Below are 15,893 nucleotides of genomic sequence, written 5' to 3'. Positions count from 1 at the left end.
AAAAAAAAAAAAAAACAGCAAATATAAATACAAACCTCGAAGACTTGTAAAGGAATGACGTAGCGAAGGAACCTTAGAAACATAACATATAAATACCTACTTTGAAGACATATTGCAGAATGGCACAGCGAAGTGAACCTCAAAAGAATATCGAATTGTCGATACACCAAACTAACAAAAACCAAGCTAAACATAGAATATCAATACACGCGTCTGTCTGGGGGTGGAGGGGGGGAGTGTGAGGAGAGTGTGACGGAGATGGGTCAGAGTTACGTTTAAGCATAGTTACGTTCCAGTGAGTTCCTTACGTCACCTGTACAGAACGCGTTATGCCAAGCAAGGGAAGTTACGATCTCTCTGCATGGACGATGAAAAAAAAAAGAATAAATAAAATAAAAATAAATAAATAAGTGCTTGGAAGTGTTTTAGGCTTACGAGTATTTGTGTGTGCCTTCATATTTGGGTTTCTGTGTACTTGGGTGAGTGTATGTGTATATGAGTAAGTGTATCTGTATTTCCCTCTATCTGTGTATGACGAAGAGTGTATGTTTATGTATGCGTGTATATATAAATGTCTGTGTCTTTGTATCTGGGCAAGTATCAGTGTGTCTGTGTATCTTTTGCCTGTGTATCTGTGTGGAAGAATATATGTTTATCTGTGCACTTGTGTCTGTGTATCTGAGTGTCTGTCTGTATCCACCTATTTACTCCATAATTTGTATATCTGATCATCTGTGCATCCAAGTGTTTGTTCCTGCGTCTCATCCTTGTTTATTTCTTACTTGTGTCATGAGAAAGGAATACAGATTGTGTTTGTCTGTATATTCGTACACACTCCACTAACATTTCGAGACGGCTGGCATACATACATACGCCTTCTTTCGTCGTCCTCTTACAGCGCAGGTTTTATTATACTTAAAAAAGATAGAACGTGATATTCATTAAGATTACATACTAGCTTTTGTTTGGCTAGTGAAGTAAATGCATTGTATAACCCAGTATAATACAACCATTCCTACGCCATTGCTTTCTTTGGGCACTCAGCTAATGGAATGTTTAATATAATCTAATATATTCTACTCGAGTTGTATAATTTGTAATATTTTTTATAATTTCACTTTATTTTATTTCATTTTGTTCAAATTTACTTTTTCATCTCATCTTGTTATCTACTTATTCGTTAAAGTACATACAGTCTTTGTTTAGCAAGCCTGCAAGAGTGAAACTGATACCTGAACCGTTTCAAGAGTTCAAGACACTTCTCAAATTGTGGATAATCCTTTTCGAACTAAATTCTTTGGTACCTGGCACCTCCACTGGGCTCCCTTACATAAAAAATGCTTTCTAGTACATAAATATTGATGTGTGTGTGTGTGTGTGTGTGTGTGTGTGTTCAGACAGGTATGCATAAGCAGCTTTCCGTGTACGTGCAGCGCCTCGCGAGCCTTTGTTATCGCTGCAGGCCAATGCAAAAAATGTTTAGGGTTTCTTAGTTAGCTGTGGAGACCAGGATGCCGCTATTGAGTCTTAATGACACGTGCTTTTGTATTGAAGAGGAAGTGAACTCGGGGAATGAACAAACACACACACACACACACACACACACACACACACACACACACACACACGTAGCACATAATAGTAGTAGTAGTAGTAGTAGTAGTAGTAGGTTAGGTTAGGTTAGGTTAGTAGTAGAAACAGTAGTAGTAGCAGTAATGGCAGTAGTAATAGTAATATACTGACCAAATCATAAACGCAAATAACAAAAAAAAAAAAAAAACACGAAAACAAAACAACATTATCATCTTAAGCAAATGAAACCACTGAAAAAAAAAAGAAAAAAAGAAAGAATCTAATACAAAAACTATAACAGACAAGAATCTCAGCAATACGAGCACAAATACCACAGGAATACATAAGAACACAATCCAATCCCGCTTCTTGTGTGTGTGTGTGTGTGTGTGTGTGTGTGTGTGTGTGTGGGAGCGTCGGGTGGCAAACATCAAAGCATCTATAAACCCAAGTCCAAATTACAGTCCTGAGCCTAGACCTAGCAATAATGCATGGAGAAATGAACCGTGTGTGTGTGTGTGTGTGTGTGTGTGTGTGTGTGTGTGTGTGTGTGTGTGTGTGGAGGAAGGAAGGAAATTACGAAGGAAGGAAAGTTGGGAGGAGCGAGCAAGGGAGGGAAGGAGGGAGGGAGGGATGGAGGGAACAAAGTAGATAGATAGATAGATAGGGAAGTAAGGTTCAAGGAAAGAAGGGAGGAGGGTTAAAAGGAAGGAAGGAAGGAAGGAAGAAAGGAAGGTTGAAAGGAAGAAATAAAGGAAGGAAACAAGGAAGGAAGGGAGGAAGGAAGAAGGGAAGATTGGATTCATCGATGGAGGAAGAGGTAGATGTCTGAAGAGAGAGAGAGAGAGAGAGAGAGAGAGAGAGAGAGAGAGAGAGAGAGAGAGAGAGAGAGAGAGAGAGAGAGAGAATTACTGTGGATGATTCAAAAGAAGCTCCGAGAAAGAGTTCAAATCCCTTAAGACACCAGTGTTTTCTTGTGTTTCTTGAAAGTTTGGACTCTTACTAAAAGTGTTATAGAAAGAGGCGTTACTATGTGCGTTTTTTTTTTTTTTTTTTTTAGAGGGGAGGTATTGGGGTGTTTCTGGAGTGTGTTGTGTATGTCAAACACACACAACACACACACTGACACACTTTACTCGTTTTTTTTCTTTCCCTACAATTTGACGCTGGAAGATGGAAGATTAACTTGCCCTGTCCTCTCTCATTTTCCTTCCTTTTCCCTTTTTTTATCTTCCTCTCCACTAAAAGTTAGTTCCTCTCTCTAGATTAACCTTAGGTTTAGTGTTAATCCTCCCCCAAACCCACTGCATATTTTCAGTGTAACAATTGCCTTATCAATAAACCGTTCATTATTATATTTTTTTTTCTATTACCCACTGCACACTACCTACAGGCCCACCCGCCCATCTACCCATCCGTCTGCTACCCGCTAACCCACCAGATACCTACCCACACTCACCCACCCATCACTCCATTTCTATCCAGTTTAAAGTTTGGATGTGGCTGTAGATCAAGTAAAGATGTCTCAGTTTGATTGATAATAAGGCAAAAGTGTACCAAGTGGCAGTGAAAGGCCTAAACACCAGTTATACAGTTTTGAGACTCGTCTCTGATCGGCGCCACACACACACACACACACACAGGGTAGTGAAGTGAGTGGGAGTGCATTGTTATCAGCACCACACCACACCACTATAACACCACACCATTGTATCCTTGGCTCCCCGTGTCGTGCTGCCGAGCCCCGCCAAGCCCTGCCCGGCCCCGCCTCTGCTAAAGTAAGAATTTCCCGTCTCTTCCCGTCAACATTAAGGATAATTTTCCAGGGTTTTACAGATGTTTCCAGGTGATATTTAGACTCGGGTGTACAGGAGTAGTGGAGGAGGAGGTGGTGGAGCGGAGAGAGGAAGAGTGTGAGAGGGAGGGAAGAGATGGAGATGTGCGGAGGAGAGGCGAAAAAAACATTTCGGCCCAAAATCGACATCCTTTCCTTTTTTATTAATAGAGTTGGCATTGTTTTGATATTTGATTTATTATTATAAAACTATAACAAGTTATAACATGCAATAAAATCTGCAGTAGCCGTTGTTGTTGTTTGTGGATAAACAACAATTTCGGCATTGTATTATTTCTCATATTTCTTATTAGCACGCCTAGGCTTGTTTTGGTATTTAATTTAAGACTTAAAAAATATAAGAAACATATCACCAATAATGATATTCAATAAAACCTAGTCTAATAGTTCGTATTTTCAAATTTGATGTATATCAGCTGGCGGATTTAAAAAAATATTTCTTTTATACGGTGAGGAATGTGTTTTCTTTACTTATCTGTAAAGTAAAAATTTTTCGTATTCAGAATATGTAATATAATCTAGTCTGGCTGTGTTTTCCTTTTCGATATAATATTTTTTTGTAGCCCCGTTTGAAAAAGTTAGTGGTAGTTTTCTGGAGTTTTCGTTATTATTACTGTGTTCGGTAATCTTTTTATATTTTGGGTATTCGTTAAAGTATATGGCAATTCAGAATATGTAGTGCATTACAGTCTAGGCGTCTTCTTTCTCCTCGCGATTTTCAAAATGAACTACGTAACGTAAATATGAGGGCCGAGACGCACATTTTCCCTGCTTTCTTTCCTGTCTGTGCAGAAATATTTAGCAAAACTTTTGAATGTTTTCAAACTCAAGCGTGAAGAAAAGACAAAATTGACCAGAAAATAGATAAATAACCCTAAAAATTCTTTACATGTGGCTTAAGTAAATTGAAGGTTTTAGCCCCGTTGAGAGCGCTCACCATGAAAGCACAGTCCTTCCCTCCTCCCTTCTCGCGTCTCTTAGTCAATATTTCCCTTAATTTCCAGGGTTCTTCAAGCATTTCCAGCTGTTTTTTCAGACTGAAATGGTAAAGTGTAGTAATAGGAGGAAAAAATGAGGAATGGAAGTGAGGGAGGGAATGTTGTAGTAGTAGTAGTAGTAGTAGTAGTAGTAGTAGTAGTAGTAGCTGTTGTTGTTGTTGTTATTATTAAGAGTGTATGATGTGTGTGTGTGTGTGTGTGTGGTGCCGTGTTTTGGCCGCTAATGGATTGATGTGTGGAATGGTGCGTGGATGGATGTTTAGCAGGGTGGATAGATGAGTGAGTAAACGGATGGGTAAGTTAATGGGTGTGTGCATGAAAGGATGTGCGGATGGGTAAATACATTGATTTGTGGATAAAGGGATGGGTGGATAGATAGGTGGATGGGTGGGTCAGTGGCTGGAGAGGTGTATAAAAGTGGTAAGTTTGTGAGTGGATGGGTGGATGAATGGATGGATAGTGGGTATGTGGTTTTGGTGATGGTTAAGTGGCTGAATGGTTGACTGGATGGGTGGATGTGGCTGAATAGGTAGATGGATAGTTTGGTGAGCGTTATATTAGAGTATCTCTCGTCTCTTTACAGATAAGGAAGCGATGAGGATACAAGCAAATAGGCAATTACACGCTCTTTTTCTCTCTCTCTCCCTCTCTCTTTACTCCCACTTTTCCCTGCCGGTATCGCTACCATCACCGTGACCACTGGCTCCAGCGGCCTTGACAGCGCCACACACTTCAAAACCCCGCTATCACCTGCCGCTCTCCGCCCTACCAGGACGATTTCCAGGAACTTCCAGCCCAACATGCCTCGCCCATTCCGTGCCACACGAAACCATAACCAGATAACGCTCCTAAAGACGCCGAACACGGAGCTATACCGCCTCAGTGCGATTCCCGCCCTTGTTCCAGCCACTATCTATTAGTTCCTCTCTCTAGATTAACTTGGGTTTTGTGTTAAGCCTCCCCCAACCCACTGTCTATTATCAGTCTAACAACTGCCATATAAATAAAACGTTTATCATTATCTTGTTTATTATCCACAGCATAACACGCACAAACCCACCCGCCCATCTATCTACCCGTCCCCTACCCACTAACCCATCCATAACTTACTCAAACACACCCATTCATCCATTAAGTTACTCAGCCATATCCACCCACTCACATCCACCTACCCACAGCCGCAACTCCAACCATCTCTTCACTGACTCACAAACACACCCACCCACTTCTATCAGCTCACCCATCCAGCCACCCACTCAACCATATCCACTCATCCACGACGCCCTCACTACCTCTAGTGTGCCCAGTCTGTCGGCCAGACACCGAGAGACCCTGGAGAAGTTTGGAAAGGGCCTGCTACGCCACGCACGCCTACGCCACATGCTGTTACCCGACGCACCTCGCCAGGTCCGTGCCACACGACAGAACAACCAGATGACGCCCCTGAACGCGCCGCGCACGGAGCGACATCTCGTCAGCGGGATTCTCACCTCGGTGGGAGCCACTAACAGTTAGTTCCTCTCTTTAGATTAACCTTTGGTTTAATGTTAAGCCTCGCTAAGTCTAACAACTGCCATATCAATGAACCGTTTAGTATTATATATATATATATATATATATATATATATATATATATATATATATATATATATATATATATATATATATATATATATATATATATATATATATTTTTTTTTTTTTTTTTTTTTTTTTTACCCATCGCACACTACCTACAGACCCACCACCCATCTATCCACCCGCCTTCTACACATGAACCCACCCGGCACCCACCCACACTCACCCACCTATCATCACATTTCTACCCAGTTTGAAGATTGGATATGGCTGTAGATGAAGTAAAGATGTCTCAGAGTGATCGGTAAATAGTAGCAGTCAAAGGCCAGTTATACAATTTTGTGATTTGTCTCTGATCAGCGCCACACACACACACAGGGCAGTGAAGTGAAGTGAATGGGAGTGCATTGTTATCACCACCACACACCACCACCACCATTACACCACACCACGATATCCTTGGATCTCCATTTGTTTTTCACCCATCGCACACCACCTACAGGCCCACCCGCCAATCTATCCACCCGTCTCCTACCCATTAACCCATCCACTATTTACTCAAACACATCCATTCATTCATTCAGTCACTCAGTCATATCCACTCACTCTCATCCACCTACCCACAGCTGTAACTCCAACCATCTCTCCACCAACTCACACACTCACCCACTTGTAGAGTCCCACTACAACCCTGGTTGAGTGCGGACGCTCCTCTCCTCCCTCTGCCTAGTGTTCGTTCTTGACTCGTCTCGGGGCTGTTTCGAGCACTTTGCTGGCAGTTGTTGCTGTGTTGCTGGTTTTTGCAGTTGGGCATTAGTGGGCTGGCAAACACCGCTTGCTAACACCATCGAGCACTACTGCCTAGCGTGCCCCACTGTTCGGCACCTCCTACCCCAAGGTCTGCCGCTGGATGCTGTCTGTCGCTATATTCTGGTGCCCGATTTTCTCGATGAGGTTCTTGTACGTTACCCTAGATTTGGTGGCTTTTCCTGATACCCTGTGTCCTGCGTGGCATCGGTTGCTTTTATGTGTGTGTGGATTGGTGGGTGAGGTGCACGAATGGGTGAATGTGTGAGTGTACCATTTGCTTTAGCTGACAAATGTAATTAAGTTTCTCTATCTTATTTGCGTAATAAATTAATCAAATCAATCTCTCTCTCTCTCTCTCTCTCTCTCTCTCTCTCTCTCTCTCTCTCTCTCTCTCTCTCTCTCTCCCCTTTCAATCAATCCATTTATATATTTATCTATATCTAACCTATCTATCTATCCAACTGTCTATCTAACTGTTTCGTTGGCGTACCATTTCTGCTATTTTTAACCGGCTCTAGTAGAAATTATCACCTCTTTTCAAGGATGAGAGACAATCTTCACACTCAATCTAGCAAAACGAAAGCACATATTTTACGTGCAATTACACTTTTCACAATAACAAAGAATAAACACTTGAAACCATCACACACACACACACACACACACACACACACACACACACACACACTCACCTCTGCGTCTCCCAGCCCTAATAGTCACCCCGCTCGCAAGCACAAGGTTGGTGCTGCACTATCCTTACGTTCCCTCTCCACACACTGGTCATCCTTTACTCACCACCCAGCACTCACGCCGACCCTACACATCTTCCCCCTCCCCGCACCACACCCTCCCTCCCTCCCTCCCTCTCTCCCTCCCTTCCTTCCTTGCCTCTCCCTCTCCTCACAAAACACATACTATCGGGAAAATCCAGGTAGGTTTTGTACACTAAAAATTGAGCGATTTCATAATTCACCAAAGCCAAGTTTTTCCTTCGTTCCCTGTCTCTCTCTCCCTCTTTCTCTCTCTCCACGTGCCAGCCGCCGGGGGGGAGGGTCAAGGCTCGGTGATATAATAGCTACCTGGTGAAGGTAAACAGTGGCGCCGTGCAGGGTTAACCAAGGGCACAGTGATGGTAAGACTTGTACACCGTGGCTGTGTAAATATGAGAATGCATCGCCGCGCCGCAGAGCACAGGGAGCGATGCATGATTCATAGGCAATACCGATGATGTGCTCCCGGAATGACCTCCACCAAGAATGCAAGACTTAATGCAGTGCTCTTTTGGAGGTGCTGACGGGGCCTGAGTGGAGGTGATGTTGCGGTGTTGAGGTGTTGGTGTGCTGCGGACGTGTTGAGTTGTTAAGGTGGTGAGGGGTTACTGAGGGAGGTGAAGAGGGAGTTGGCTGAGTGTTGAGGGGTTGCTGAAGGCACTGAGGGGATCTAACGTTGACTAAATAGGTGGTTTTCATGTGGTTTTGACTGGGCATTAAAAGGTTGTAACAGGACCGAGCATAAGGTGCTGACAAGGTAATGAGGTAATGAGGTAATGAGGGGGGGGTCTGAACTGAGACTGAAAAGGTTAAGTATGCGTTTGACATGGATTGACAGCAACACTGACAAAATATTAAAAGAATGAAGGGATGCTGAGAGACCTGATGGGGCTAAAGAATAATTGAGGTAGTCCTGACGGGGCCGAGAGCTGCATGGGCTCTCTGGTTGACGGAGGCCAGCCGGGTCGAGACTTCGTGCCGAGGTCAACCGCGCCGTACGAGTGATAATCAATTATTGATGTCATTATGAACAAAACACATGGTAGGGAAGGAAAAACGTGATGGGGAGGGTTTCATTATTAATCACTGATGGGCCGCAGGAGGAGGAACAGGAGAAAGACATGTAAGACAATGGCTAGGAGAAGGAAGATAAGGACGACGAAAAGGAGAAGAAAGAAAATAGAGAAGAAAAGGAGGACAGGGATGAAGTGAAGAAAGCAGGATATAAGGAAATGAGGAGTGCATAGATAAGGGTCATGACGCTTGTAAAATTCCTCGATTACAGTGTTGCATCGAGGACACGAGACATGTGAGGCCAGGTGACATTCCCGGCAGAAGAAGAAAAATAAAAAAAAAAAATGTGAAGAGAGATGACTGAAACGAGGTAAGAAGGAAAAGGAAGAGGAAAGGGAAGAAAACGAGGCAAGGAGAAGGAAGAAGGGGAAGGAAGCAAGGGAAGCAAGAGGTGGGAAGTGAGGGAAAAACATAGGAGGTGGATCGGTGTGACTTGTGAGAGGAGAAGAAATAAAAAAAGAGAGGAGGATGGGTAACGGATGAAGAAGGGAATAAGCAAACAGGTGAATAGGAAGTTATATGATAAAGGGAGTAAGGGAGGAGATAATGGGTAGCAGAGAGAGAGAGAGAGAGAGAGAGAGAGAGAGAGAGAGAGAGAGAGAGAGAGAGAGAGAGAGAGAGAGGTGTATTTCGAGGGGTACTGGAGACGGGTAGCAGCAGGAGAGGACACACACACACACACACACACACACACACACGCACGCACGCACGCACGCACTCCTCCACTCCGCTAAGTAATTCAGAAGGCGTGCGGGCATCCGAGCGGCAGGTGGGCGGCAGTCACGCCACCCGCAATCAATGACAACATGGCGAGGGTGGCGAGGCGCGTGACGATGAGATGCACGCCTTGTGGTAATCCTCTCTCTCTCTCTCTCTCTCTCTCTCTCTCTCTCTCTCTCTCTCTCTCTCTCTCTCTCTTTGATGGTGGCGTTGATAATGGGGAACATAAGAGATAAGGAAAGCTGCAGGAAGCCATCAAACTTAAGCATGGTTGTCTCTGTAGCAAACACACCTATCTATTCCCACCTATTATCTTTATCCATAAATTTAACTAATCTTTATATCTTCCCTACTGATTCGGCACTAACAGATTGATTTTTTTTTTTTATGTAGGAGGGACACCGGCCAAGGGCAACAAAAATTCAATAAAAAAAAAGCCCACTGAGACGCCGGTCCACAAATAGAGTCCAAAGCAGCAGTCAAAAATTAATTAAAGGATAAGTGTCTTGAAACCTCCCTCTTGAAGGAATTCAAGTCATAGGAAGATGGAAATTCAGAAGCAAGCAGGGAGTTCCAGAGTTTACCAGAGAAAGGGATGAATGATTGAGAATACCGGTTAACTCTTGCATTAGAGAGGTGGACAGAATAGGGATGAGAGAAAGAAGAAACTCTTGTGCAGCGAGGCCGCGGGAGGAGAGGAGGCATGCAGTTAGCAAGATCAGAAGAGCAGTTAGCATGAAAATAGCGGTAGAAGACAGCTAGAGATGCAACTTTGCGGCGATGAGAAAGAGGCTGGAGACAGTCGGTTAGAGGAGAGGAGATGATGAGACGAAAAGCTTTTGATTCCACCCTGTCTAGAAGAGCGGTATGAATGGAATCCCCCCCAGACATGTGAAGCTTACTCCATACATGGACGGATAAGGCCCCTGTATAGAGTTAGTAGCTGGAAGGGTGAGGAAGACTGGAGGAGACGTCTCAGAAAACCTAACTTCATAGAAGCTGTTTTAGCTAGAGATGAGATGTAAAGCTTCCAGTTTAGATTATAAATAAAGGACACACCAGAGATGTTCAGTGTAGAAGAGAGGGACAGTTGAATGTTATTAAAGAAGAGATAGTTGTCTGGAAGGTTGTGTCGAGTTGATAGATGGAAAAATTGAGTTTTTGAGACATTGAACAATACTAAGTTTGCTCTGCCCCAATCAGAAATTTTAGAGAGATCAGAAGTTAGGTGTTCTGTGGCTTCCCTGCGTGAACTGTTTACTTCCTGAAGGGTTGGACGTCTACGAAAAGACGTGGAAAAGTGCAGGGTGGTATCATCAGCGTAGGAGTGGATAGGACAAGAAATTTGGTTTAGAAGATCATTGATAAATAAGAGGAAGAGAGTGGGTGACAGGACAGAATAGCTTTAGGAGAACAGTGACCGTCTACCACAGCAGCAATAGAACGATCAGAAAGAAAACTTGAGATGAAGTTACAGAGAGAAGGATAGAAACCGTAGGAGGATAGTTTGGAAATCAAAGCTTTGTGCCAGACTCAATCAAAAGCTTTTGATATGTCCAAGGCAAGAGCAAAAGTTTCACCAAAGTCTCTAAAAGAGGATGACCAAGACTCAGTAAGGAAAGCCAGAAGATCACCAGTGGAGCGACCTTGACGGAACCCATACTGGCGATCAGATAGAAGTTTGTGAAGTGATAGATGTTTAAGAATCTTCCTGTTGAGGATAGATTAAAAAACTTTAGATAGGCAGGAAATTAAAACAATAGGACGGTAGTTTGAGGGATTAGAGCGGTCACCCTTTTTTAGGAACAGGCTGAATGTAGGCAAATTTCCAGGAAGAAGGTAAGGTAGATGTTGACAGACAAAGCTGAAACAGTTTGACTAGGCAAGGTGCAAGCACGGAGGTACAGTTTCGGAGAAAAATAGGAGGGACCCCATCAGGTCCATAAGTCTTCCGAGGGTTTAGGCCAGCGAGGGCATGGAAAACATCATTGTGAAGAATTTTAATAGGTAGCATGAAGTAGTCAGAGGGGGAGAGAGGGAGGAATAAGCCTTGAATCATCTAAGGTAGAGTTTTTAGCAAAGGTTCGAGCGAAAAGTTCAGCTTTAGAGATAGATGTGATAGCAGTGGTGCCATCCGATTGAAATAAAGGAGGGAAAGAAGAAGCAAAGTTATTTGAGATGTTTTTGGCTAGGTGCCAAAAGTCACGAGGGGGAGTTAGATCTTGAAAGATTTTCACATTTTCTATTAATGAAGGAGTTTTTGGCTAGTTGAAGAACAGACTTAGCATGGTTCCGGGCAGAAATATAAAGCGCATGAGATTCTGGTGATGGAAGGCTCAAGTAACTTTTGTGGGCCACCTCTCTATCATGTATAGCATGAGAACAGCCTGTGTGTGGGTTTAGGTCGAGAAAAAAGTGAGGAATGTACGCCTCCATGCCAGACACTATCACCTCTGTTATGCGCTCAGCACACAAAGACGGGTCTCTGACACGAAAGCAGTGGTCATTCCAAGGAAAATCAGCAAAATACCTCCTCAGGTCTCCCCAACAAGCAGAGGCAAAACGCCAGAGGCACCTCTGCTTAGGGGGATCCTGAGGAGGGATTGGACAAGATACAGATATGAGATTGTGATCGGAGGAGCCCAACGGAGAAGAGAGGGTGACAGCATAGGCAGGATTAGAGGTTAGGAAAAGGTCAAGAATGTTGGGCGTATCTCCAAGACGATCAGGAATACGAGTAGAGTGTTGCACCAATTGCTCTAGGTCGTGGAGGATAGCAAAGTTAAAGGGTAGTTCACCAGGATGGTCAGTGAAAGGAGAGGAAAGCCAAAGCTGGTGGTGAACATTGTAGTCTCCATGAATGGAGATCTCTGCAAAAGGGAAAAGAGAATGTGCTACACTTTGGAAGTTAAGTAGTCAAAGAATTTCTTAAAGTCAGAGGAGTCAAGTGAGAGGCATACAGTACAGATAAATTTTGTTTGAGAGTGACTCTGTGGTCGTAACCAGATGGTGGAAAACTCGAAAGATTCAAGAGAGTGGGCACGAGAGCAGGTTAAGTCGTTGCGCACATAAACGCAACATCCAGCTTTGGATCGAAAATGAGGATAGAGAAAGTAGGAGGGAACATAAAAGGGGCTACTGTCAGTTGCCGTAGACACCTGAGTTTTAGTGAGGAAAAGATGAAGTTTAGTAGAGGAAAGGTGGTGTTCTACAGATTGAAAATTAGATCCAAGACCGCAAATGTTGCAGAAGTTATGAAGTTCATGAAGAAAAGTTGAGGTGGGGTGTTAAAACACTTAGGGTCGATACCAGAAGAGCAATCCGACCTGGGGACATTTGTGGTCTTCTCCCGAGATGGGAACTCCAAGGCTTTTGTAAGAGTCGCCATGGTAATTTTGAATTTTAAGTGAAGGGCGTATGTGTGTAATTAGGTGCTTGTGCTTTTGTGTGAAGGAAGAGAGTTGCCTTTAGAGGGCAGGCTGCGACTGTCCCCTTGTGTTGTGAGACACAAAGGGAAACGTTCAGTGAGGTCACAGTTGGGTTTAATGATAGGTTCACAGCACCCCCTGATCCAGTGCTTTACACCTCACTGGGAGTAATTATCATTTCGGCAGGTGCCTACTGCCTCCTCCTGTAAAGTCTTTCCAATCATCCACCACTCTATTTGTGAACTAGTTTCTTCCTATCTCTTTTTTTTAAATCTACCTTCATCAAGCTTCAGCCCGTTACTGCAAGTCGTTCCCAGATGAATTATAGGGATTTTGTCTTGGTGGTGGTGGTGGTGATGGTGGTGGTGGTGGTGGTGGGCTGTCATACGAGTGCAGGAATTAGTAAAATAGTTTCGGGGAAGCAGTATTTTGTACCTAAACACAGGGTTTTAATAGTAACTGAGGAACGCTAGTCACTGAGTGGGTCACTTGGCGGTGGTGGAGGTGGTAGTGGTGGTGGGGGAGTGCATCTGTGACACCTTAGTGCAGTGACTCGACGAGGAAATAAATACGAGCGATAAGAAGACAAGAATGACAGGACAGAGAGGAGACTGACGCAGGCCACTAATCTAAACCCACTGTCTGCTTGCAACGGCCTCTCCTCACTCTTACCAAAATGTTCTGGCAATAAGAAGACATGAATGGCAGTGCAAAGAGGAGACTGAGACAGGCCACTATTCTTAACTCACTGTCTGCTTGATATGGTCTCTCCTCACGCTTATTAAAATGTTTTGGTGGGAATTTAGGGTACAATTTCAAAACTGCTTGCTTGCTATGGTCTCTTCTCACGTTTATTACAGTGTTCTGGTGCGAGTTTAGAGTATAATCTCAACACGCACCACTGTCAGCAAAAAGACTCGTATTATTAAACGCTTTGTTCTCTCACAAAGGAATTTCTGATTTGTTTTTTTTTCACAGGCTGCAGAGATGGTTAGTCAGGTTCTCGTGGGCGTTTTTTCATTCATGATGCAGAACACATGTTAAATTATCACTAGAATCATGAAAATATCCCTGAACACTGTTATAACTTTTATCAGAGCTTGTTAAAATAAGGGATAATACCAGAGAGAGAGAGAGAGAGAGAGAGAGAGAGAGAGAGAGAGAGAGACCGCGTCGCTGCTCAGTCCTGATGGTTACCTCTACTGCTGTTGCTGCTGACAATGATGATAGTGATGATGATGTAAACAATTGGAAGAAGTAATCGTCCGTGGTTATGAAATTATTTAAATAATTACACTAGAACGGTGGTGGTAATGACGAGCATAATGATGATGATGATGGTGACAATGATGGTGATGATTGTTTTATGACAGCAAAACAGGAACAAAAATTAGAACAACAACGACAACAACAACAACTGCAATAACAACAACAACAACAACAACAACAACAACAACAACAACAAAAACAACAAAAACAACAAAAACAAAACAACGAGTAAAAGAAAGACGAAGAAGAAGAAGAAGAAGAAGAAGAAGAAGAAGAAGAAGAAGAAGACGAAAAAGACGAAAAGAGGAAAAAGATGAAGAGGAAAAAGAGGAAGAAGAAGAAAAAGAGGAGCAACAACAACAACAACAACACAACAAACATGATGATGATGATAATGATGATGATGATCATTCAGTACATTTACAACTCTGAGAGAGAGAGAGAGAGAGAGAGAGAGAGAGAGAGAGAGAGAGAGAGAGAGAGAGAGAGAGAGAGAGAGAGAGAGAGAGAGAGAGAGAGAGAGAGAGAGAGAGAGAGAGAGTAGCTAAGTGTGGATTGTGTGTGTTGTGTGTGTGTGTGTGCTTTGTATGTGCTTTGTGTGTGTGTGTGTGTGTGTGTGTGTGTGTGTGTGTGTGTGTGTGTGTGTGTGTGTGTGTGTGTGTGTGTGTGTGGAATGCATCACGTGGACTGGATGGTGACGGACCACGGCAATAGTAGCACTGCGGAAAACGGCCCCGCGACATGTGTGTTGAGTGTGTGGGAATGTGCAGAGGCCCGGGCAAAGAGGAAGGCAAGTATGTGAGGACAGGTAGATCTATGCCAGGTGAAGGTGTTTTGTTGATTACAGAGCTGGGAAAAAAAAAAAAAACTGTAAATTATCCTCATGAAATTAAACTGAAAAATATTAGGAGGAATGAAGTGTCGATAAATATGTAGATAAAATGGGACATAAATTTTTGCATAACGGTGTCACAGTTTCCACTTCTTCATTATATAAAGCATATATATATATATATATATATATATATATATATATATATATATATATATATATATATATATATATATATATATATATATATATATATATATATATATATATATATATATATATATATATATATATATATATATATATATATATATATATATATATATACGAGTATATATATATAATATTTATTTATTTTATTTTTTTTAATTATAACACTTTGATCCATATCCATAAACATTTTACTTTCTCATAACGACAACATTTTAGAGACGACAGATAAGATTGGTCGGTCTTTCATGAGTGTTTCTCCAACTGACAGTGCTCACTAGAACCCTTGACACCTCCAACGACCTTTACTACGTCCACTTGAAAGTAGCTGAGGTAAAACACCAAAACTTTTAAGAATACGGATGGAAGTGACATTAACAATATGCACATACAATTCTTGATCTCTGCACTAGTGGCGCAGGATCGACACGCCGTATTATAAATGTTGCAAAGTTTGACCCATGGTGCTTTCAACTTAGTGTTCCTCTCGACTGATTGACATGCCTAAAACACCGCACTGCTCATTGTCAGTATGGTGTCAGTGTGTCATGGTGTCGCCCCACCACGCACACACACAAGCTCTATTATCTGAAAACAATTCCTCGTTTAAGAATTTATCGCCACTCGAACTCCGTCGACGTGAAATGTCATTGCGATATAAAGTAATATTATCGCTTTACTTTGTTTCCTCGAGGACTGCAGTCCATATGAGTATATTCTGTGATTAAATGCTCTCCTTGCTGTTTTCTTTTTTTTCTTCCTTTTCGTATCTTTGTG

At 42.7% G+C, this 15,893-nt stretch overlaps 1 protein-coding gene across 3 annotated transcripts in view; it reads right to left on the bottom strand.

The window, feature by feature from the left end:
* The window catches only part of LOC135104152 (uncharacterized), a 54,734-nt gene that overhangs the window by 24,904 nt on the left and 13,937 nt on the right, over nt 1-15,893 (bottom strand). The window contains exon 1 of one of the 3 annotated variants that reach the window (XM_064011211.1): nt 6,624-6,832. The exons of the other annotated variants lie outside the window; for them this stretch is intronic. Coding sequence (XP_063867281.1) covers nt 6,624-6,817 — 194 coding nt within the window. The 5' untranslated portion in view covers nt 6,818-6,832. Of the gene's footprint in view, nt 1-6,623; nt 6,833-15,893 lie in introns of those variants that run through there. 3 annotated transcript variants of the gene reach the window in all.

This window comes from Scylla paramamosain, chromosome 10 (genome assembly GCF_035594125.1).
Source record: "Scylla paramamosain isolate STU-SP2022 chromosome 10, ASM3559412v1, whole genome shotgun sequence".
NCBI lineage: Eukaryota > Metazoa > Arthropoda > Malacostraca > Decapoda > Portunidae > Scylla > Scylla paramamosain.
The sequence above is the reverse complement of the archived record's forward strand: the minus strand, read 5'-3'. Positions and strand labels throughout refer to the sequence as shown.